Source organism: Pagrus pagrus (genome assembly GCF_965226575.1).
Source record: "Pagrus pagrus genome assembly, chromosome: 24".
Lineage (NCBI taxonomy): Eukaryota > Metazoa > Chordata > Actinopteri > Spariformes > Sparidae > Pagrus > Pagrus pagrus.
The window spans coordinates 16,688,867-16,713,144 of NC_140206.1; the positions used below are offsets into that span (position 1 = coordinate 16,688,867).

A 24,278-nucleotide genomic window follows, 5' to 3' on the forward strand; every position below is an offset into this window, starting at 1 on the left:
AGCTTCACCATCACTCTGATGCTGCTCTGACTTATAGCAGGGTGAACCCTCTGGGATTTTAAACCGTCTGTAAGGGAAATTGTCCTTGTTGAAGTTTGACAGTTGCTGATTCTCTGAAGAGTTTCAGACGGGCTGTGATGAATCAGATCTCTTTCAGACCTGCAGCACAGAGAGAAGAACCACAGAGTGTCTGGACTTCTATACAACAGAACCGTGGTTACATACTTCATGACAGTTGTTCACAATGATCCTCTGATGTTTGTGTTGATGGTGTCTTCCAGCGGTCCTGTCGTCCTCTCTACCTTCCTGTTAACACCTCAGGTGAAGAGGATCTCCTCTCACATCCTGATATGTTCTGATCCATTCACTCATACCTGAATCCAAAACCGTTTCATTCCCAAAAGACGCCAAAGTTTTACTTTCATCACAAATCTTCGGATGAATCAATAATATTGAGACTTTATTTCTTCCTGATGTGAAACAGCGACCTGCCTTCTTCTGTCTGGTTTCAGGATCAAAAGTCATTCTGAGCAGATTTTTGAAACAAAAGTTGTTTTTACACTAAACTGGTCAGAATCTCACAGCTTCAATGTGTTTTCATTTGTTTTAAGAAAATGTTTGTGTCGCTCAATAACAGCCATGAATGAGTCCATTCAATGTGTTTCTAATTTCTATAACTACAGTGTGAACATGTTAATTGACTGAGAAACACTTCTGATCCTTTAATGACTGTTTGATTTATCATTTGGGAAACAACGAGTCATTTATATAATATTAATCATTTATTGTTCATTTCTGATGAAACTGAAATGAAACAGTGAAGATGAAGCAGCAGTTTGTGGGTGTTAGTGGACTGTTACGCCAGGTTCAGACAGGACGCCGAAGCGCTGCAAAGCGCCGCGCTCGGAAATTCTTGCGCAAGCCGCGGCCCTTCTGTTCACACCAGACACAAATTTTTCCGCGCCGGTCGGCAAACAGCTCTGCTCGTCAGCTGTTCTGTAGTCACACTTGGAGCTGTTTTTTCACCATAGGAAAGTAAATAACCGCATAAAATCACAACGCCATGTTTTCCTGTTTTCCTTAGAGTTCTGCTGAAAAGTCTAAGTGAGATCTGCAAATTGTGTTTTACCATGTGAAATGGTTTAAGGTATTGACAACAGACTGCACAATTAGCTAAATGAGTTCAGGCAACTGCGAACTTTGTTCAGCCAATGGATTTTAGTGTTTTAGCAATTGAGAAAAACTGTAATAACGAAGGAGAAGAAATAAACGAGGCTTCCTCTAGTTCTGCTGCATCCATGTGAACTGTGAGTCGGACCATGTTACAGAACAACTCTGTGACTCAGTCTGACCACAGTAAATGTTCTTTATCTCACTGAATGATGGACTTTTCTTCTTCTCACTATTACGTATATATGTGACACTGTTACTTTATGGACATGACTTAAAGGGCCTATTTGTGAAAGTGAAAGTAATTAGTAAGAGTGATGTGACTGTGGTAGAGGTAAGAAGACACGAGACGCTGTTGATCTTCACTCAGTCAACATTTATTTGGACCAAAGTGTTAAAGACAAACAGAGCGAGCTGTCCCAGATGAAGCTGCCTCAACATGCAGAGTGATGGCCGTCTTCAGAGGGTCAGAGAGCAGTTTGATACCGTCTGTCAGGACGCTGTCAGCTGAACTTATAGGCTTTAATCCTTCATGACAGAAACTACTAGAAAGAACTCAAATAAAGACAAAGACAAACGTCACATTACAAAGACGCTGACACACATTAATAAAAAAATAACTGAAAGTGTACAATGAGGTTTACTTTTTCCCTTCGTCACTCCATTTTAAAAATGTTTCCTACTTTAACAAAAACTGTTAACTGTGTTTTAGATATGAAGAACTTTTTACAGCTCAACCAGGACAAAACAGAAGAGGTGATTGCTGGTTCGAAGGCTCAGAGAGAAACTGGCCTCCAGACTGAGCTCAGGACTCAACCTGAGCCACCAAGCCACAAATCTAGGAGTGATCTTTGACTCTGATTTGAATTTGAAGGCATTTTATCATGGAACAAACATTTCCACAGTGAGGCCACTTCTCTCTGAGCAACAGAGAGACACTGATGACACTCTGATAACGAGCAGGCCAGACAACTGAAACGATCTCCTTTCTGCTCGACCAAACAAAACAAGAAACCGGCTGCAGCTAATTCAACATCCTGCTGCACGACTGCTGACTCAGACCAGAAGGAGACGCACGTTACGCCTGTTTTAAAGTCTTTACAGCGGCTGCCTGTTAAAGTCCTTCTGTGAGTCACCAGCTTCATGCTGACGACTGTCAAATACAACAAGTGCAGAACAAAGTGAAGTGATGTCTCAGTTTTAATGTGCAGAACAGAATCATTGATGACGAGGAAACGATCGATCTTTACAATCAGTTTGAATCATTTTGTACAAACTTCACTGATGAATTTATTACAAGAAGCTGAAAGATTGATGTGACTGTGATCCTGTACAGACTCAACTGTTCAGCACTGACAATGTTTCTGTGACAGAAGGAGACTCTGCAGACTAAACACCACACAGACACACTGAGGAACCAGAACTGGACCACAAGAGCCCAAATCCAGGATATAGAGGTTCAGTGAATGTGGTGCTGAAGGTGTGGAGGTGGATCAGTGAGTCAGAGGAGACTCTGTAGAAGGACAGAGTGCCAGCAGGACAGTCCACATACACTGCTACTCTACCAGAGGAGGAGGAGGAGGAGGAGGAGATGAGTGTTTGTCTGTCATTGTGACAGACAGAGTAACGATTAAAGCACCTCAGACTCCAGGACTGATCATTATATCCAAACACACAGTCATCACTGTCTCCTCTCCTTCTGATTCTTCTGTAACTCACTGATACAGAAACATCTCCTCTCCACTCGACCTCCCAGTAACAGCGACCAGTCAGACCAGTTCTACACAGCAGCTGAGACCACAAGGAGGACTCAAACCTCTCTGGATGATCAGGATATGACTGAACCGGTAACAGACATCTCATCTTCCTGTTGTTGTCAGACAGTTTGATGTTTCTGCTGACTGTGTTTGTGTCGACTGTGAGCTCACAGGAATCTGATGGAGAGAAAAAGACACAACACAGCTGCAGTTATTAATGTATCATCAGTGTGATGATGACATCACAGATGTGACTGAGTGATGTCACAGTGTGAAGCTGAATCAAAGTAAAAACACACTCACACTTCCTCAGACCTGGTGTCAACCATCGGACTCCAGCAGGCTCCACCCTGAAAGGAGGAGGGGGGTCAGAGCAGCACATCCTCTTTCAGCATGCAGACATGGACATGACATGACTCTCATACACAGAAACACAATATGTCCATCAGGCCTGCTTCTCCCTGTTCTCCTGAACCTCTTCACCTCTGCCACTCTCCTCACACACTGAGAGCCACAGGATGTTGGTGTGTGTGAAAGAGGACGACAACATGTGAGGACACACACAAACCTCTTTTTGGATTCATGACTTCATCTTTATTTTATTGGATGTTGCTGCTGTTTCCTGTGGGCTACCTTACGCTTGCTGTCTGATCCAATGTCAGCTTGTGCTCATGTTTGTATATTACAGGACTTTTGGATTTGGATGTCAGAACTTTTGAAGTCAGATTCCTGTCTGAAGCTTTGAGGGCTTTTCTGAATTTTTTAGGGCTGCGACAGCTAACCCATTAAATCCATTATAAAAATAGCTGCCGACCAGTTTCATGGTGGATTAGTTGGTTGACGTTACGATGCAGGCGTTGTGGCACGGAGCGAGCTGTTCCACTTCATAGTCAAAGACGGTAGAGCGGAAGATACGTCAGGAAAACACATTCAGTGCAGCAGTTCTGGTCTCCTACGGTGGGGAGCAGTAAGCCAGCCAATGGCGCGCCTCGCGTAGCTCAGGTGATGAAACAGGAAGCTACTCGGAGTCGCGTCGTCTCCTTTCTGAAACAGCTCTGTTACGCGTTTGCAATATAGCGGAGGCAACAGGAACTACAAGCATTACAGAAGAGAAAAGTGTACGAGCCAAGTCATCAAAAGTGTGGCAGCACTTTATATTAAAGTGTTCAAAGAAAACAGCTACAAGATGTGCAGAGCTGCTCTCACATGGCAGGTAGCACCACATCACTGAGCACCTGAAGAGAAAGCACGTCGGAGCCACTACGAGTGAAGGAGATTTAGTAAACCTTTCAAACCCAGAACCTGTGTACACTGATCCGTAGTGTCTGTCCCTTTAGACACTCATTGTTAAGTATCTTTAATGAGCAGCAGTGTTTGTTTGTTGGACGGGCTGACTAAAAAAAGTTTGGACAGGATAAACTTTTGGAGCTGATAAACTTCATCCATTAGTAAACCTGTTGTTCCTACAAACACAAGATTAGGGCCCGGCTACATTACAGGTTTGTCCGAAAATCGAAATAACTAAAACCTATCAAAATCAAAGAGGGCCACTTCAGCACCATGGGGGTGCTCCTAGTGCTCCTAGTTTCTTTCTGATGATGTATTTGTCCCAAAAAAAGAAAGCAAAACAAAATAACAAACAAATCCTGTTTCCTGTATGCCTTTCTTGCGCTGGTAAAAAACCATGTGCCCACCCAGGCGCATTCTGGCCCTCCACCTGCGTTCATACCTATACAATCTCCGGTTCCCAGCGCTTCCCAATTTACAAAGAAAACAAAAACTAAATAAGCTAAACAAAACAATGATATTTACCGTAAATTACTAGTAATAGAAAATAGTATCAAGAATTGAATCAAAATAAAACTATACTAATCAAACATTATCAATAACAAATCAATAATTAAATAGCTCCAACAGTGTTGTTTGCTGCCACATAAGAGAAATTAAAAGTCCATTCATGCAATGTTGTCACGCCATTTTTCTGCATTTAACACTTCCTATAAATCCTTCACGATAAAAGTCTTGCATTATGTAATTATTTGAAAGCTTTTATTTTGAAGCAGCAAAATCAGGAAACATTGGATTTCCACCAGCAGAACCTTAACACGACTCCAGAACAGCTGAAAGTGAAGCTGAGTCAGCAGCTACAGTAGGTACTACTTCAAAGTGGCCATTTCACTCGCGGGGAGCGAGATGTAAGTGACAACTGTAGCCAGTAGGTGGAAGCATAGTACTGAATTGCAGCTCAAACGATTTTGGGACAATTCCACATTTGACCACAGTGTAGCTGCAATGGAGAGTGGCGCTGTTTTAGGCTACAGGTAGAGTGAATGGAGAGGGGGACTGCTAAACCGTATCAGATTGATTCAGACTAGAGCATGACACGGGAGTGGATTTTCACTCCCATCCCATCCCACTCCCAGAGAAAAAATCCCATCCCATCCCAATCCCGGGCCGGAGTAAAAAAAAAAATCCCATCCCGTCCCACTCCTGTAGAAAGACTCCCGCTCCCATCCTGCTCCCACTCAAAATGACTCCCACTCCCATCCCACTCCGTTTTTTAGTGGCCGGCCCGGCCGGAAGTCAAAGCACTGTTGGATGTGTAGTTCTAACGCAAGTCAAAATAGTTTTGGCTCACTGAAAGATGACTACAAAAATGGACGTGTCTGTCCTTTTGGTTGTTTAACACGGCTGAAAATCATCGTCTATTAATGGCGTTCCCGCTCCTGCCCGCTCCCGTTGATTTTTATTCCCATCCCGTCCCAATCACGGGATTAATAAAACTTTGACTCCCATCCCGCGGGAATCCCACGGGAATCACGTGACCCGCGGGAATTCCCGAAAAATGTCATGCTCTAATTCAGACTGACTGTTTCACAGCAGTGGGACACCTCAATTATCTGGGTGACCTTGGATAATCACTTGTGCTTTCTTTGTTTTACAGTAGAGCTAAACTATGGACATTAGTTGTTTTTTAAGGAACATTTGTTTACTGGTAAAATTGCCGTCCTGAATAATTGTCCCAGTCCGCCCCCGTGAGCCTATATCACGGCCTGACTGGATGTTGCTTAAATATAAGAATAGCCTATAATAATATCTGATACCCTAAAGACATCTGAGGTTGTGATTTCGCTCGCTCGCTGCAGCCACGGCTAAGCGGAGGCAGAAGCAATTACGCACAGCCTACAGAAGTTTCAACGTCCATACAAGCATTTAAGAAATGATTCTTATCAGTTCCATAATTCAGAGAGGATTTTTACTCAACGAAAAAATGTATAAAGATCAGTTTTTAGGTTGAAGACACGACAGCAGCACGTATGTCCAGACGCTGATGTGTGTCATCAGCGTCTGATGACACACATCACACTTCGAGGCGGAGCGGCGTTTTGATCAGGAAGGACTCCGCATAGCTGCAGGGCGAGAGCAGGCAGTTCTTGAGGCGGCTCAGGGGAAACGAGTGGATGTGGGTTCCTCGGAACTGACCCCCTTTCCACGAGAGAGGTGGAGAAGCTCATTAAGCTGTGTCTGGCCCTGCCAATATCTGTCGCGGCATCCGAGCGCTCTTTCTCAGCCTTGCGCAGGCTGAAAACCTAATGCTTTCATGTGTCTTATTGATCACCGACCCGCTGCCCCAGCTGACACACATCAGCGTCTGGACATACGTGCTGCTGTCGTGTCTTCAACCTAAAAACTGATCTTTATACATTTTTTCATTGAGTAAAAATCCTCTCTGAATTATGGAACTGATAAGAATCATTCCTTAAATGCTTGTATGGACGTTGAAACTTCTGTAGGCTGTGCGTAATTGTTTCTGCCTCCGCTTAGCCGTGGCTGCAGCGAGCGAGCGAAATCACAACCTCAGATGTCTTTAGGGTCTTTGACGTGTGCGCAAAAAAAGACCACAGTTAAACATAAAAGCAAAACGAAAACAGATAAACATAAAATGGGAATATCACAGATAAATACAAAATACAAAGAATAAGACCTTAAAAGACATTTAAAAGGCTTCATAGTGAAAAAAATCATTCACTCATCCACCATCAACATCATCAACAACCCACTTAGTTTGTCCTTGCTAGAGGGACCCTGTAGCGACAGGCTGAAGGAAGGAGTTGGAATGAGGTGTGGAGTGGGTGAGGTATTATTAGCTACATTCTTGTATTCAAGCAACAACGAACAGAAACATAAATCAGGCAACTCTGTCCATTCCCCGTTCATGGTCACTGCTCCCTGCTGCTGCATGTTGTCGTCCTCCTGCTCACAGATGCCACCTGGTGGTTGTTTGGGCACATTGCCGCTTCTCATGAAAACACAATTGATCCTCCACTAAAAAGGTGCGTGATTCTCGCGTGATTCACGCGTGAACTCGGCCACAACGAAGTAGTACCTACTGTACGAGCCAGGTTGAAGTACATTACAACAGCATTAAACCAGAGTAGGGATGTTATGAGAACCGATACTTGCGATACCTTTCGATTCTAAAATGTCAAAACACTGACGATGGCCATGTCTTTGAAGTACCGCTTGCACCGATTCCAGTGTCAGCATCGGTGCGGTGCCTCCTCCAGAACTGATGGGGGCAGTATACGCCTCAGAGTGTTGCAGTCGATACTTACATTTAGAAGTAGTAGGTCAAGAAACAGTTGCAACTACACGGCATAACAGAAAACACATGTGGAGGATGCGGCTGCAGCAATAGCCCCACCTCAACTTGTTGATTTAAAAAAAGGCTCAAAAAGTTGTGTATGGAAGTGCTTTCCGTATGAGGCAGATGACCGTCGCGTTATCATTAATCTGAAGAAGCCATTATGCAAACGATGCTACCGTGGCCAAGGGAGGTAATACTTCCAATTTAGCAAAGCACCTGAAAGACCGTCATCCGGATTTGTTTAAAGAATTCAAGGTGAGTTCTGATTCATATTAACAACATCCAAAGAATTAACGTTTTCTGTTTGTTTTTTTTAATCTGTCATACTGAAATACATGCTACATGATGTTTGGGATGGTGGGCACATTTGTTATAGCTTATGTTATGTACGTAGCTTATGCTGTAGTTTTAACATTAGCCTAGCACCATAGCACTAGCTACCTCATAGTAATGCAGCCTCAGTTAGAAGGAGAGAGAGAATGAGAGCATGTCTCTTGCAAGTATCTTGTCAAAACTAGCGAAATTCACTGAATATCTTAGTTTAATATAGTTATAAATGAATATGCAATTGGTTTGTCAAAACATGATTTCTTTAGTCAATTAACTATATTAACTGAAATGTCAATTTTCCTTTCCCAGTTTCAACCAGGGGATGACGTCCAGGACCAGGACAACTTGGCCAACTATAACCGAGGCTCTAGAGAAGCAATGGAAATAAGAGAGAAATTCAAATGAGGCCAGGAGATTGGATATAAGTGTAGGAGAGTTCATATGTATGCTCTATTGCACTGTTTTGTATGTCTTGTTATTTTTAAAAAATATTTTAATAAAGAAGTTCATGTTTCAAGTTAAAGTACATGGAATCTTAGAAAATCCTTTCTTTTAACCATGGTATCGAAATTGGCAATCGAGAATCGTGTAATTTTACTGGTATTGGCACCGACTACTGAATTTTTGGAATCGTGACACCCCTAAACCAGAGGTCCATCAACTACTGTAGAGAGCTGCAGCTCTGCACAGGTCACATATCATGTTAATCAATGGAGCAGATGATTGATCACTGAATGTTTTCTTTTCTTTTGTCATTTGATTTTGCTGACGGTGCAAAACACTGAAACTTTCCTGCCCCTGCAGGCTGTTATAATGAGAACTACCCAAAACAGCCCAAACTCAGCTGGAGCAGCAGTTTCCTCATGACAGGAGCCAAGACGGCACCACTGACCCATCTTAAATTCATCTATGCACTGCTGCTGTTATGGTGATGTGACGGGAATGTTCCACCTTGTGTCATCCAACGTTGTTATTGGACTGTTTTTTATCTTCTGTTCACTTTAAACTGATGCCACAGACAGTTGTTACAGTCTGTAAATGGTTTCACACTGATACATTACACTTGTCAGTGATGATCTAGAATGCAGTTACTCCAGTGTTGATAAAGATCCATGTCAGAACCATTTACAGTTCAAAGTCAAGCACTTTGGCAAAAACACTGATTCTCCAGTTGAAGCTATGCTGCCTTTTCTCCTGAACTGAACTGAACAACTGGAGGTGGAGTAAACGAAGCAGACCTCCCAACACTGAACCATCTACAGTCGAGATACAGAGTCTCACACTGACTGTCTGTGGCTGCAGCAGGACTCTTCATACCAGAGAGTGTCCAGTCTCCAGCCTGGATCCTCCAGTCGAGCAGACAGCAGCTTCACTCCTGAGTCTCCTGGATGATTGTAGTTCAGGTCCAGCTCTCTCAGATGGGAGGGGTTGGAGTCCATGGCTGAGGCCAGAGAAGTACAGCCTTCCTCTGTGATCAGACAGCCTGACAGCCTGCAGACACACAAAACAACACACATCACAGATCAGCTGATGGTCCTGATGATTCAGTGCACATCTGTGTTTAAGGGTTTAAGGATTAAAATGATGACCTGATGATGGAGGATCACCAAAGTCATAACAGTTCATCCTGAGGGAAGCATGAATGTCTCAACCAAACCTCATGACAATCCATCCAATGGTTGTTGAGATTAGTAAGTCGGGACCAAAGTGCAGGATCGACTGACAGACCCAATTTTATGTAAAAGGCATTCATGCTTCCATCAGGATGAAATGTAACTCTTTGGGTGATCCTCTGATTGTTCTTCTAGCTCCATCGTCAGGTCATCATTTTAATCTGTACAATATGTTGGGTCATGACCAAGTATTTGCAGAAGTAATGGCATTTCCATCAGCTTCAGTTATACTATAAGTATAAGTAAATTAAAAGTGACAAAATGTTTTCTATTCCAAATAGCGGACCCTGTCTGGCTGAGTATAGTCTAGACCTGCTCCAATTGTAAAGTTACATGAAATAATGAAATAAAATAATGAATCCTGACCTGAGAGTTTCAAGGACACAGTGTGAACTCTTCAGTCCAGCTGACAGCTGCTTCACTCCTGAATCCTGCAGGTCGTTGTTACTCAGGTCCAGCTCTCTCAGACTAGAGGACTGGGAGCTGAGAACTGAGGAAAGAGCTTCACAGCTTCTCTCTGAGAGGTTACAGTAACTCAGTCTGGATAAAGAATAATGATCAGAACAGGAAAATGATTTCTATTTGGGTCAATAACAGCACATTTACTGCATTCTGAAAAAACTTCTCCACACTTACAGAGCTTTGTTGGAGGCTTTGACCACTGGCAGCAGCCTCAGAAGAGCCTCCTCTGAAGGAGAGTATTTATTCAGGTCAAACACATCCAGATCTTTTTCTGATGACAGTAAGATGAAGACCAGAGCTGACCACTGAGCAGGAGACAGTTCATCTGTGGAGAAACGTCCTGATGTCAGGTGCTGTTGGATCTCCTCCACTAGAGAACCATCATTCAGTTCATTCAGACAGTGGAACAGATTGATGCTTCTCTCTGGAGACAGAGTCTCTTCAAGCTTCTTCTTGATGTAACCGACTGTTTCCTGATTGGTCAGTGAGCTACTTCCTGTCTGTGTCTGCAGACCTCGGAGGAGAGTCTGATTCTTCTGCAATGAAAGACCCAGGAGGAAGCGGAGGAACAAGTCCAGGTGTCCATTTGGACACTGTAAGGCCTTGTCCACAGCATTCTGGTAGAGACGTGTCTCTGCAGGTTGATGGTTTGTTGTTTGTTCTTCTGACAGCAGATTGAATCCAGAGTTGATGAACGTCAGATGGACATAAACAGCAGCCAGAAACTCCTGAACACTCAGATGGACGAAGCAGAACGCCTTGTCCTGGTACAGTCCACTTTCCTCTTTAAAGATCTGTGTGAACACTCCTGAGTACACCGAGGCTGCTTTGATATCGATGTCACACTCTGTCAGGTCTGATTCATAGAAGATCAGGTTGCCGCTCTGCAGCTGCTCAAAAGCCAGTTTTCCCAGAGACTCAATCATCTTCCTGCTCTCTGGAGTCCAGTGTGGATCTGTCTCAGCTCCTCCATCATACTTCACATTCTTCCGTTTGGCCTGAACCACCAGGAAATGGATGTACATCTCAGTCAGGGTCTTGGGCAGCTCTCCTCCCTCTCTGGTCTTCAGCACATCCTCCAGAACTGTAGCAGTGATCCAGCAGAAGACTGGGATGTGGCACATGATGTGGAGGCTTCGTGATGTCTTGATGTGGGAGATGATTCTGCTGGCCTGCTCCTCATCTCTGAATCTCTTCTTGAAGTACTCCTCCTTCTGTGGGTCAGTGAACCCTCTGACCTCTGTCACCATGTCAACACACTCCGGAGGGATCTGATTGGCTGCTGCAGGTCGTGTGGTTATCCAGAGGCGAGCAGAGGGAAGCAGTTTCCCCCTGATGAGGTTTGTCAGCAGCACATCCACTGAGGTGGACTCCGTAATATCAGTCAGGATCTCAGTGTTGTGGAAGTCCAGAGGAGGTCGACACTCATCCAGACCGTCAAAGATGAACACAACCTGGAACTCTTCAAACCTGCAGATTTCTTTGGTTTCAGTGAAGAAGTGATGAACAAGTTCCACCAAGCTGAACTTTTCCTCTTTCAGCACATTCAGCTCTCTGAAAGTGAATGGAAATGTGAACTGTATGTCCTGGTTGGCTTTGTCTTCAGCCCAGTCCAGAGTGAACTTCTGTGTTAAGACTGTTTTCCCGATGCCAGCCACTCCCTTTGTCATCACTGTTTTGATTGGTTCACCTCTTCCAGGTGGGGCTTTAAAGAAGTCTTCTTGTCTGATTGTTATTTCTGGTCTGTTTGGTTTCCTGGATGCTGCTTCAATCTGTCTGACCTCATGTTCATCATTAACCTCTGCAGTCCCTCCCTCTGTGATGTAGAGCTCTGTGAAGATCTGATTCAGAAGGGTTGGGTTTCCTGCTTTAGCGATCCCCTCAAACACACACTGGAACTTCTTCTTCAGGTTAGATTTAAGTTTATGCTGACAAACTTCAGAATGACTTTCTGAATGAACACACAACAAAGATCATCAAGGTTGGCAGTTCATGTGTCGGAATGAGCCAGTTTTGTATTTATACTGACTTTTTTTTGACAGTTGTTATAACTTGACTCGTATGTTTGGGATCACAGAGCGGGTAAACAAAGAGTTGGGTTGATGTTGAGATATGTTGGAACTCTGAACGTCTTTACTCTTCTTACATTATTTGTTCATTCACTTAAAGGAGACACTACAGTTTATTGTTTTGAACGTTTTCGGCCTGCACATCCTTTAAATAACTGTAGCTCAGAGGTTTTTAAAGTCTCAGTCTGTGGGCCTCCCCTCACACAAAGCCTGGACACCCCTGCTCAGTTTGGCTTAATTCCTGGATGTCTAAGACATCATCAATATGTTCAATTCAAGAGACATTCAACAATTGAGCAAAACTATCCTGTTATTATTTATATTGTCTGACATGAATTCAAACATCAACAAATAGACAGCAAAGTGAGAAAACAGTAACCCATTCCCCAAAAACGACTAACTCTGAACTCTCTTTAACCAAATCACACAGATTTATCATATTCTTTGTGAAGTCCTTTTGATAACTAAGACAATAACTACTGTCATATGTTTCACCTCCATTCACTGAGCCTGTCCTCAAATTGTTCAGAGCCTCCCTGAGAAGATCCACCTCTCACTTTGAAGCCTCTGCTGTAGCTCATATGATTGTCTCCTCTAGTCCGGTGATACAGATCCTACAAAATTAATAAAATCTGTCCTTCCTGTTTCTCATCCCACTGTGCTCTCTACTATTAACTACTCTCTCAGTGCTGGTTCAACAACCGGCTTTTCATAAAAAGGCCAGTGTTCAGCCACCTTTAAAGAAAAGTCTTGACCAGCCCTTTCACACAATTATAGACCAATGTCAAAGATAAACTTTTATTCAAAATCCTCGGAAAAAAAGGTTACAGACCAAATCCTGAAGTTGGTTGGTGAAGTTTTTCTAGCTTTCTTTCACTCATTTATAATTGAGTCAAACTACACTTGGTCTTTCAGGGCTTCCATACAAACCAGAGAAAACAGCAGCTTTACCTTCAGTCTGAGAGGAGGACGCTCCTCTGCTCTCTGAAGCTCCGCCAACATCTTTCACATCCACTGACACTGAGAGAGAAAGAGACATTGTGTGATATTGTTTCAGTTTGACTTCATACTTGTTTTTTGAAATGTGCCTGTGTTACGTACTGTAGGTTACATAGTTTATTCTTGGATAGTTGATAAGTTAGAGTGTGATCTCCACCAATTCATCTTCATCTTTAGATCAAATTGTTCTGGACTGTGGTTGTTAAAAAAGTCTGAATAAAATCATTCAAACTATGAAATAATAAAGACTGAGATCAACTATAAAGACAAGTGAGCACATCTGTAGCACAGAAACATTTCAAGTCCTATTGATAACTCACTGAAATGTGACGAATCAAGTGATAGACGGGTAGACGGGGTAGACGAAGTTACTTAGAGGGTACGTGAAGAAAAAAAAAAGTGGTTTGCATTATCAAAGTCAAATAGTACGATTACATTTAAAATGTGTGGGCATCTGTGCAGACGGCCCAGGGGCCATGATAGGGAAACTCGGAGTGGCCACGCGTTTCCAGGCAGTTGCTCCTGACGCCACTGCAGCATCCACCAGGAGTCTCTTGCTGCCAAGGGGATGTCTGCCACCTTGAAGGACACTACAGTGAAAATGGTGAACTTTGTGAAAGCCAGGCCCCTGTGCTCTCACATATTTACTGCATTATGCGCACAGACGAGTGCTGGTTGTCAAGAGTAAAAGTATTGACATGTTTCTTTGAGTTTAAAAATGAGCTTAACATTTTCTTGATGGATCAAACTCTTCACCTGTCTAACCATTTGCATGATGACGAGCTTCTCACATGACTATCTTATTTGGGGGATTTTTCTTGCTGGATTAAACTTAATCTCGGATTACAGGGGCTCTCTGCAACCATATTCAACTGGATTCATTTCTTTGTCTCCTTTACTTTCACTGAGGGGGTCAGGGAGTCTGGGGCCACTGGTCAGGTTGCCTCTGTGTGGCATTTGTTTTGGGTGTGATTCTGTCTTTTTCATTGCAGATGGGTTTGGCAGTTTGGGTGGGGTCTCTGGGGTGTGCATATGTCTTGGGATGTCCCCCTTTTGCTTTGATGGCGGCGTGTGCTTGGCTGGGCTTGGCTGGGCTGGGCTGGGCTTGGGCTCCGTGGATTTGTGCGAGGCCTGATGGCTCGTGTTGCCCTGGCATGATTTAGTGGTGGTTCAGGGGGCGTCCCATTCTGTTGCAGGGTGTTTGGCTTTCTCTGTCTTCAGGCCCCCCTGTTGGTGCATGGTTGGGTCAGGGTAGGGTGGGCTGGGACTGTGGACGGAATTTGTGGCGGTCCTGGCTCCATAGTATTCTTTGGTCTACAGGTGGTCCTGGGTTTTCTCTGCAGTCGGCTGGCCTCGGCCCTACTGGACCTTTGCGGGGTTGCTTGGAGGCCGAGCGTTCTGTGGCATCGCAGGAGTCTCTTGCGGCAGGAATTGTGGTATTGTTTTAATTGTTCTCATTGTGTGAAGCACTTTGTGTATGAAAAGTGCTATACAAATGAAGATTGATTTATTGATTGATTGATTGAGGCCCTTATCTTTCTGAATGCTAACTAGGAGCACAAAGACGACAGAGCAGGAGAGTGAGAGGATAAAGCAAATAAACATTTTGCTTTACTTTTCCATCTGTACTCACGGTGGAATAACATACAACCATGACGTTTCTTTATGGCCCTTTTTAGTAAGTTTTGTGTTTCTGCTAACTGTTTGTTAATAATCTGAATAGTCGTCACCAACATGACACATACTGATCATAACATCTTATAGTAAACTATTCAGAGCCTCTGAGATGAGATTCTAACAACTGCAGGTGGACATAACTTTGGTTGTTGAACATAGTTGTTTGAAAAATCTACATTATGTCATGTTAAATAAACAAAATGTAAGATATTTAAAGAAGGAAAGACTCCTGATGTCCCTGCAAGAAAGCAGTCTTGTTGTTACTGCAGACAAACAGCATCTCCAGCTTACATGCTGGGAGTCCTAAAATTCACTAATTATTAATGTTCTAGATGATCACAGTGATGTATTCTTGCTTGATTTTGAGCCATGAAGCATCTCATACTGGTTTAACTGCTCCTGAACAAACAGATTAACATCACAACATCTCACTGGTTATTTAGGGAATTCATAAAATACCACACTAATTATAAAACCATCCATGTTAGTCAGTGACTAGAGAGTCTTCAACCAAAGAGTAACATAAAGAGAATAAATCAGGGAACTCCATCATGTCTCTGTCCTCTTAATAAAGAACAATGATTGATAACTTCAACCTTTTCTCATAAAAACAAGTTGTGGCCTTTAATTTTATTCTCTGGTGAATTCAATGAGCTTCCCTACTGAGACTCTGCTCCTTCACAAGTATTGTGTCACCAGTTTCCACCGGCTGTCTTTTCTCTGAAAATACAAAAAGTATAAAACTGTGACTGACCTTCTGATCCTGAGCTGGATTCTGACAGGTTCTGCAGCAGGTCAATCCTGGGTATCTCCTTTAAAACCTGCTTGGTCAACTTCACAGCTCTACGCAGTTTATAGGTTTTCACCATCAGGTCCACTGTTTTCAACCTGTCTGCATTCTCCAGTTTGGACACTTTGATGGATTTGTAGTTGTAGTTTTTCAGGATGTCGCGCTGCTGCAGAAACCATTTGAACTTCTTAAATTCATCTTCTGTTAAATCATCCAGAGTATTCAAGAGGTCCACTTTCTTCAGTGTGGCTCCCTGCTAATAAAAGGCAGTATTATCAACCTGAAGGAAAAGAAATGTATCAGAGCAGCAACAGGAGTTCTGATTGGTCGACAGAGCAGTAGAGTCTGGCCAGTTAGAGCTCCTGCTGCTGCTCCGTGGGCTGGACTTAATGTAACTCTGAAGTGGTGCTCTGCTTACACGTCCTTCTGTCCCCAGATGTGAATGGCTGACCACCTGTCCCATGTTCCATCAGCTTCTGTTCCATCAGCTGTTACTTCTTGAAATGAAGCTGTCGTCTCATGACACCAAACACTGTACAAGAAAGATGAAAACATGAAAACACACCTTAAAGATCAACACAAATAAAAGTGAATAAAACAAAAGTTCTTAGATGTTAACCAATAAAGCGTCTAATGTTCCACGGAGGACGACACGAGTCTGTTCTGTGCCAAAGAACATCTTCCTCAACGATCCTACAATGACGCAGTATTCTGACTATTTAAGTTGCGTTGGGCCCCAGAAATGATGCAACACATCTTCCCCTCGTGTAAATGCAGGTGTAATCGTTAAAAGCTTTGATGGCAGGTTGTGCTTCGTCCTCTCATCTCATCAGGATCCTTCTGGTCACCAGAAGAGGAGAAAGCACTGTGACACTGAGCAGTAAACATTAGTTCATGTTCCAGCCTGCAGCTTCTCTCTCGTCAGTCTATCCTGCTGAGCCGGACACTGCAGCTCCTGATCCGTCTGTTCTGCACTGCAACTTTATTCTTCCACATTCTGGAGGCAAATATTTGACTTTTTACTCAACTACATCTGTTTGATAACTTTAGTTACATTACAGATTACATGCTGCATCAGAGCCGAGACTGAAAACTGGTTTTCACTGACAAACTGAGGACAAGTTAATAAACAGGTCGACTTGGTTTGTTGGCACGACTTCACTTCTCACTTTAGTTGTTTTCGACGCAAAGACTCAAAAACAACACTGTTGTTTCTTCACTAGTTTCTTTTGAAAAGACAAAACAAGTAAAAACTTGTATTAAACTGATGGACCTTGTAACATCCTACAGCTGTACTGCAAATACTTTGTTAGTTGTGAGTTTTTGGGCTAAATGTCATCATTTTAGTGATTGTGTTGTCTGTACTGAGTCCACACTTATTGTGAAAAAAAGTGATGTCAATAAATTGGAAATATATAATGTAAAATAAGTGATTGTGTAAGTATTCACCCCCTTGTGACTGACCAAATTCAACAGAGGCCCAGTTGGTGCTAGTAGTGTCACACTTTGTGAACTTGAGATCACCTGAGTGCAGTGAATGTGTCTCAGTGACTGTAGTATAAAGACACCTGTGTCTGAAGGTCCAGTCACTGTTAATCAGAATTAATGGCTACAATTACACCATGAAGACAACAGAACACTCCAAGCACCTCTGTGAGAAGGTTACTGAAAAGTATAAGTCAGGGGACGGATACAAAAACATTTCCACGTCACTGAACATCCCCCAGAGTTCAGTTAACTCCATCATTAAGAAATGGAAGGACTATGACACATGGACATCTGCCTGGAGCAGGTCGTCCTCACAAACTGAGTGATGGTGCAAGAAGGAGACCAGTGAGGGAGCCACCAAGACACCTATGACTCCTCTGAAGGAGTTAAAGCTTAAGCAGCTGAGATAGGAGAGACTCTGCATTCAACAACTGTTGCTGGGTTCTTCACCAGTCAAAGCTTTATGGGAGAGTCACAAAGAGAAAGCCACTGTTGAAGAAAGCTCATTAAATCTCCACTAGAGTTCATCCACAGACATGTGAGAGACTCCAAGGTCCACTGGAAGAAGGATCACCAAACACTGCACATCACCACAAACACACCATCCACACCGTGAAGCATGGTGGTGGCAGCATCAGGCTGTGGGGATGCTTCTCAGCAGCAGGTCCTGAAGGCTTGTAAAGGTAGAGGGTTCAACTGATTAACCCTAGTCCTAGAGGACAACCTGATTCAGTCTGCAAGAGAACTATGACTTGGGAGAAGATTTATTTTCCAGAAAGACAATAACCCGAAGCAAACAGGGAAAGCTACACAGAAATGGTTTAAAGACAACAAGGTGAATGTTCTGGAGTGGCCCAGTCAAAGCCCAGACCTCAGTCCAATAGAGAACATGTGGCTGGACTTGAGAAGTACTGTTCACACCTGATCCCCTCAACCTGACAGAGCTGGAGCCGTTTTACAAAGAAGAATGAGTAAAATTGCAGCGTCCAGATGTTGAAGCCTGATTGAGACTCCACACAGACTCAGTGCTGTGATCGAGGCCTGTAGCGCCACATTATGTAATAACGCCCCATTATGTAACAATGTAATACATTTTCACTTCATTATGTAATAACGCTGCATTTTGTAATAATCTGCCACATTTTGTAATAAAATTCTTGAACGCAATATGTAATAAACTTAGCCGCATTTTGTAATAAGTTCTTACATATTGCATCATTAATTACAAAATGCAGGTGTTGCACTTTTTTTTATCAAGAAATTGTAAGAATTTGGTGCATTATGTAATAAACCACCAAAATAGATGTCTTAATTACAAAAAAACATTATACCATCAGAACGACATTGATTTTAAGCATACGAGCATGAATCGGGTTTCTGGGGCTGTGTCTATATGTGCTGAATGTAACCATCAGAATATAACTTTTTATTCATCTGATTAACCGGCTTTATCGAGGCTTGCTCACTATCTATGTCTCTCGACCAAAGCTCTCTCTCTCCCTCTCTCTCTGTGTCTGTCTGTCTGTCTGTCTGTCTCTCAAACCATCAGACACAAACCAAATTAAATCTTCGTGTCACTGTTTTGTAGCGTAAATTGTGAGCCAGACACAGATGTAGAAGCTGTGTTCATGAAATAACCAAAGCCAGAACACAACAGGTAGAGTGTCTGGAGGGACACCTAGGGCTCCACGGGCCTGACATCACGCTGCGGCCTCCAATCAGACGCTCGGATCAGACAAACCTCCACAGTCAGCATGAAATGTCAATGACAGTATGTCAATGAAACTGAGACTATCCAGGTGGATTCATGGATTCACTTCCTCATTCACTCAGTTTTTTTTCATCAAGTCTAAAGTAAATTTTTGTTAATAGTCAATTGTCTATAGCCTTCTTTTTGTAATTACATAAACATGATTAGAGATATATCTTTTTGATGCGAAAGATTATTTACGCTGTTTTTAGTTGGTTTAGTTTTGATGGTCATTTGTTTTTATCCACTATAGGAAAGGACATCAATGTTGCATTAAAGAAATGGAGCTGGAATAAAGTTTTTTTCTGTTCCATATTTGTTTTTGTGTTTTGTCTGCTTTCTGTCACGTATAATATTTGCATAACATAATCCAGATTGCATGTGTGTATGTCTTCCAACATTTCAGTGCACCGATAATGTTCGTGCCAGTAATCATTTAGTGCAGTTTTTTTCTCTATGAGCTTTCAAACACATTCTCTATGAATTCAGTTATATTTGATTTAGATTTCACCAATGAAACATCCTACTAGTTTTTAAAATTAATTCACATTTACGATTCATGCTAGTATGCTTAAAGTCAATGCTGTTCTGATGGTATAATGTTTTTTTCTAATTAAGACATCCATTTTGGTGGTTTATTACATAATGCACGAAATTCTTACATTTTCTTGATAAAAAAGTGCAACACCTGCATTTTGTAATTACTGATGCAATATGTAAGAACTTATTACAAAATGCAGCAAAGTTTATTACATATTGCGCTCAAGAATTTTATTACAAAATGTGGCAGATTATTACAAAATGCAGCGTTATTACATAATGAAGTGAAAATGTATTACATTATTACATAATGGGGCATTATTACATAATGTGGCGCTACAAGGCCAAAGGCTTGAAGGGCTGAATTCTTGTACAATCATTTATCTTACATTATATATGTTTAATTCATTGATATTACTGTGTAGAAATCTGTTTTCACTTTAACATTACGGAGGTTTTTTTTGTTTTGTATATTGATCATATCGAAGCATCCTTGAGCAAGATACTGAACCCCAAAATTGCTCCTGATGCGTAGTTGGCACCTTGTGTGGCAGCCTCTGCCATCAGAAAAGGGCCCTGCGATGAGCTGGCGACTCGTCCAGGGGTGTACCCTGGCATTTGCCCATTGAAAACTGGGATTGGCTCCAGTAACCTCTGCAACCCCCTGAAAGGGGGGGATAGAGCGGCAACATCCCCGCGACCCTCACGGATAAGAGGCAGAAAATGAGATTAGATGAGATATTGATCATGATTCCATTTATAAAAGCAATAAAAGGGAAACATCTAAGAGGGTGAAGACTTGTTATACTGTAGGTTGTGTGTCTCTGTATTCCTGATCTGGAGCTAAAACAACAGTTATATTTAAACTGTCTGTGTTATAAAGACAATAAAGCTGAACGTTGAGTCTTGATAAGGAGCTTAAGTTCAGCGCAGCTGTTAAACTTTAACTTGAGACAAACTGATGAGGCAGCGATGTGTTGATGTGAACGTCTCCTCTCTGTCTGTTATATCACTGTATCATGGATCTGGATTCTTCTGAAGTGTTTCTTCACTCTGAGCTCCTTTAATGTTCAACACTCACATTTCATTTAGTTACTTTTGTAGGAACACATGTACATTGCCTCTGCATTTCATTGAGGTTCTGTCTCTTGCATTAATTACTCCTTTCATCTGCAAGCTGACTGTTGTTCTCTCCCCTCTTCACCTGGCTAGGAGGACTTGTTTTGTTTACAATAAAACCGTCAAATAGATGAGTCCCAGGAGACCATCTATGTTGTAAATAACGATAGATGACAGGACAGATACTCCTTTCTCTCAGGTCAGTCGAGGTCAACATGGAGGAATCCACTCTCTGAACATCAAGAGGAACAGAAAACTGTTTTGTGACAAAGATGTGTTATAATCGAATGTTTTTGCAATTGTAAATAAGACTAACAATGGCTGATTTGCTATGTTCTCTCCTGATCTAAATGAACATACACACACACACATTCCCAGAGTGAAGGTCTGGTAAACCCCCTTCTTCGTTACTGATCTTGATCGACAGCTCAGAAATTTACGATGTGTTCTCTTATCGGCCACATTCCAATCTATAATGGTTTCTGCACTCATCCAGATTTCAAGCAAGTTCTAAATAGTTATTAAGCCAGGACCTCATTTTCTTAATTTTAATAAACTATTAAAATTGGAAGAAAAGTTATTAAAACTGATTTTTCTTACATTTCTCTACGATTAAGATTGACTAAGATTGAGATACAGTATATTTAGTATAACATATTATATTATAGACACCGATTCAATATTTAACCATCATTTATCATCACAGTAACAGAGTTACATACATTGGCAGCTGTTGGCAGCTGATAAAAAACATTATAAAAATCTGGTGGTTTGGTGCCTACCTGTATACTGAACATATAAGGAGTAGTTAACGTTTATAATCATCAGAGAACGTTACAGACGTTGTTTTTGGTTCCTATCCGTTTCCTGAATATATTCGTATGAGTGTGAATGTGTAAATGAGAGACATTAACTTATAGCATTTTGTAGAAGGAGCTTCATAAAGTTCACTCATTGGCTTGTATTAGGTCATGGGGCTGAGCTGCCTCCTCCAATATGGCGGCAACGGCGACGTATCGCAGCAGCGGACCAACACGCTCAATGAGGCGTCTATGTATATATGTCTATGGTGTTAACCAGTCAAACATTTTAAATGTGTTACATTACCTTCAGCTGGAGGTTCACACGGACACAACTGTCTGCATCACAACGTTCACAGTGAATGAGACTTTGGACCGGCGCCAGAGGCTGTTAGAGTTGCTCATTAATCACATCGTATGAATCATAGCTGTGAAGTGTCAGTGAAATCTGATGACGTGTGTTTAATGAGAGTGTAAAGGTCAAATACATGTTCAGTTGTAGTTACTTTGGTTCAACAAAGCAGCTTTGTGACTTTTAAATACCAACATCACTTTAACTGACTGTTAGTTTCTAGTTTATAAAATGTTTCCGTTTTTAACTAGAACCTCGTCAAACACACAGTGAAGTTACATGTTAGACGGTCTCTCAGGTGTGCTTCATCACAGGAGGAGGAGCCCAGGTGAGCTCTCACACTCTGTTTACACGCCCTGTTGCCTGCTGGGTCCTAGTGATCAACCTCGTGCTGCCTTCCCCTCCACATCAATAAAAGTCCTGACTGTTGTGAAACACATCAGACCTCAGATCAGACTGAACTCACCTTCTTATCACAGTGTCATCGTTCAAAGCACCAGGACAAACCACAGCTTCTCTCTGCCTGCTCACACAGGCAGCCATCTTGGCCCAAAGACTAGGCAGTTTCCCAGCTGACGTTTGTGTGTGAAAGCATTACAGAACTTAAAGCAACATCATGTCACTGCTTTACCTTCAATAACAGCTTCACAATCACTCTGATGCTACTCTTATAACAGGGTGACCCCTCATCGCCTGTTTCTGCACTAAGTAACTGGGCTGAGCAGTTAGCACAGGAGCCATGCTACACCTAGCTAACAGAAATGCTAATCTACATCTAGCTAACAATGTCGCCACTCTACACCTAGCTAGCTGTGTCCAAATTCAGGGGCTGCATCCTGTGAAGGACCCGGCCTTTGCAGCCTTCGAAGGCGAGTCCTTCAGAGAGACCTTCGAAGGCCACATCAACCGTCGTTAAATGGGACGGTCTAGCCTTCGGAGTATTTCCTGATTGCGTCACCAGATGCTCCCGCCCTTACCCTTACGTCACGATTTCTGCCGCCCAGGACCATGGAAGAAGAAGAAAGAAAAAAGAAGAGAGTTGAATATGTTTGAGCTACAGGATTTTATGGTTTTCTTTTTAATCCTCCTTATTTTGGAGGAAGAGGAGATGCAGCTCCGTTGGCGCCGCCGGCGGCTAGTGTATCTCCGGTTGAGAGAGGAATGTGGAGAGGTAAACCTGTTATTTGAACCCACAGTAATGTTATCATTATTACCATTATTAGCTAGCTAACAGTTAGGGGTCATTAACATACCAATATATTAGGTAAATGCTAGACATATAAACTGTATAACGGCACATATGGTTAATACCATATAACCTTGACAATTGGTTAATAGTTAAAGAACCCTGGCCCTAATTTAATATTAAAATATTTTGTCATGAATCATCAAGACATTGAGGAGCCCAGACAGACTGATAAGTGGATCGATAAACAGATTTAGCATTATCTATCAAAGCTCTAAAATGAACTAGAATTATCTGATTAACTAAAATTATGTAGCTATTGTCTAATTAACCATTTTTCTTTCCTGTTCTGCCCATCCTTTCCCAATCCAGACCAGACCCCTGTACTGCAGGGTCAACATGGCCGTTCCTGTCCTCGACAGGTTTTTTGAGGACGGGGACACCAGGCATGATTTCCGGCTGAGCAGAGAGTCACTGGCAGTGCTGCTGAACCCTCTCCAACAGGATCGGAGACATGGATGGGGTGCCACAATAGAGACCTTGGTGTTCCTTTTCTGGCTGGTGAGTGGGGCATCATACAGGGTGGTCTCAAGGGTGTTTGGGATGCCGCACTCCACCGGGGTAGAACGTGTTGGAGGCAGCCAGTGGTGCTCCATGGCGGGACCAGCTGTCTGCGGAGGTGTCCGCCCTGGAGGAGGTGATCCGTGACCACGACTATCTTTAGCTGGTAAGTGAAATAATCCTAAAGGCATCATTTCCATCTAAGGTGTTTGGTAGATAGTTTTGTTCGTCATAATCAGTCATCATTATTATCATTATGATCACATTATGAAATCATAATTCTTGCCTCTTTCTGAAAAAATTCTTAGTGACATGGCAGCCGTCGATCGAGTCAGCCCTGCAAACCCTGTTGATGGACGATGTGGTTGACAGTGGAGACTACACCCCAAACACCCTGAATACAACCCCAGATGATGTCCCACTGACACCAGGGTCTTTATTGTGGCATCCCATCCAGCCCAGCAGCACTGCCAGGGACTCCTGCTCAACCTATTGCTGTCAATTATTTCAAGTCAAATCAAATCAAATCAAATTTTATTTGTATAGCCCAAATTCACAAATCACAGTTTGCCTCAGAGGGCTTTACAATCTGTACAGAGACGACACCCTCTGTCCTTCGACCCTCGATTCGAGTGAGGAAAAACTTGCCCCAAAAAAAGCCCTTTTAATAGGGAAAAAAAAATGTGGAAGAAACCTCAGGAAAAGCCACAGAGGAGGTATCCCTCTCCCAGGACGGACAGACGTGCAATAGATGTCGCATGTACAGAGCAGATCAACGAGATCACAATGTATTCAATTATAATGGATGGTTGACAGGAATGAAAGTACATAAAGATGTATTACAGCAATAATAATGAAATGCACATGGAAATGTGATTACTAGTGATAACAGTAGTAGTGATTTGGT

At 42.5% G+C, this 24,278-nt stretch overlaps 1 protein-coding gene across 1 annotated transcript; it reads right to left on the reverse strand.

The window, feature by feature from the left end:
- Positions 1-2,559: 2,559 nt before the first annotated feature.
- On the reverse strand, positions 2,560-23,466 carry LOC311252976 (NLR family CARD domain-containing protein 3-like; the record flags this gene model as incomplete). Its single annotated transcript, XM_084346639.1, has 8 exons — positions 2,560-3,104; positions 3,231-3,277; positions 9,223-9,396; positions 9,945-10,118; positions 10,215-11,991; positions 13,061-13,129; positions 15,540-15,828; positions 23,185-23,466. 8 exons carry the CDS (start codon positions 23,464-23,466, stop codon positions 2,560-2,562), a joined length of 3,357 nt encoding a protein of 1,118 aa, XP_084202765.1.
- Between the last annotated feature and the right edge of the window lie 812 nt (positions 23,467-24,278).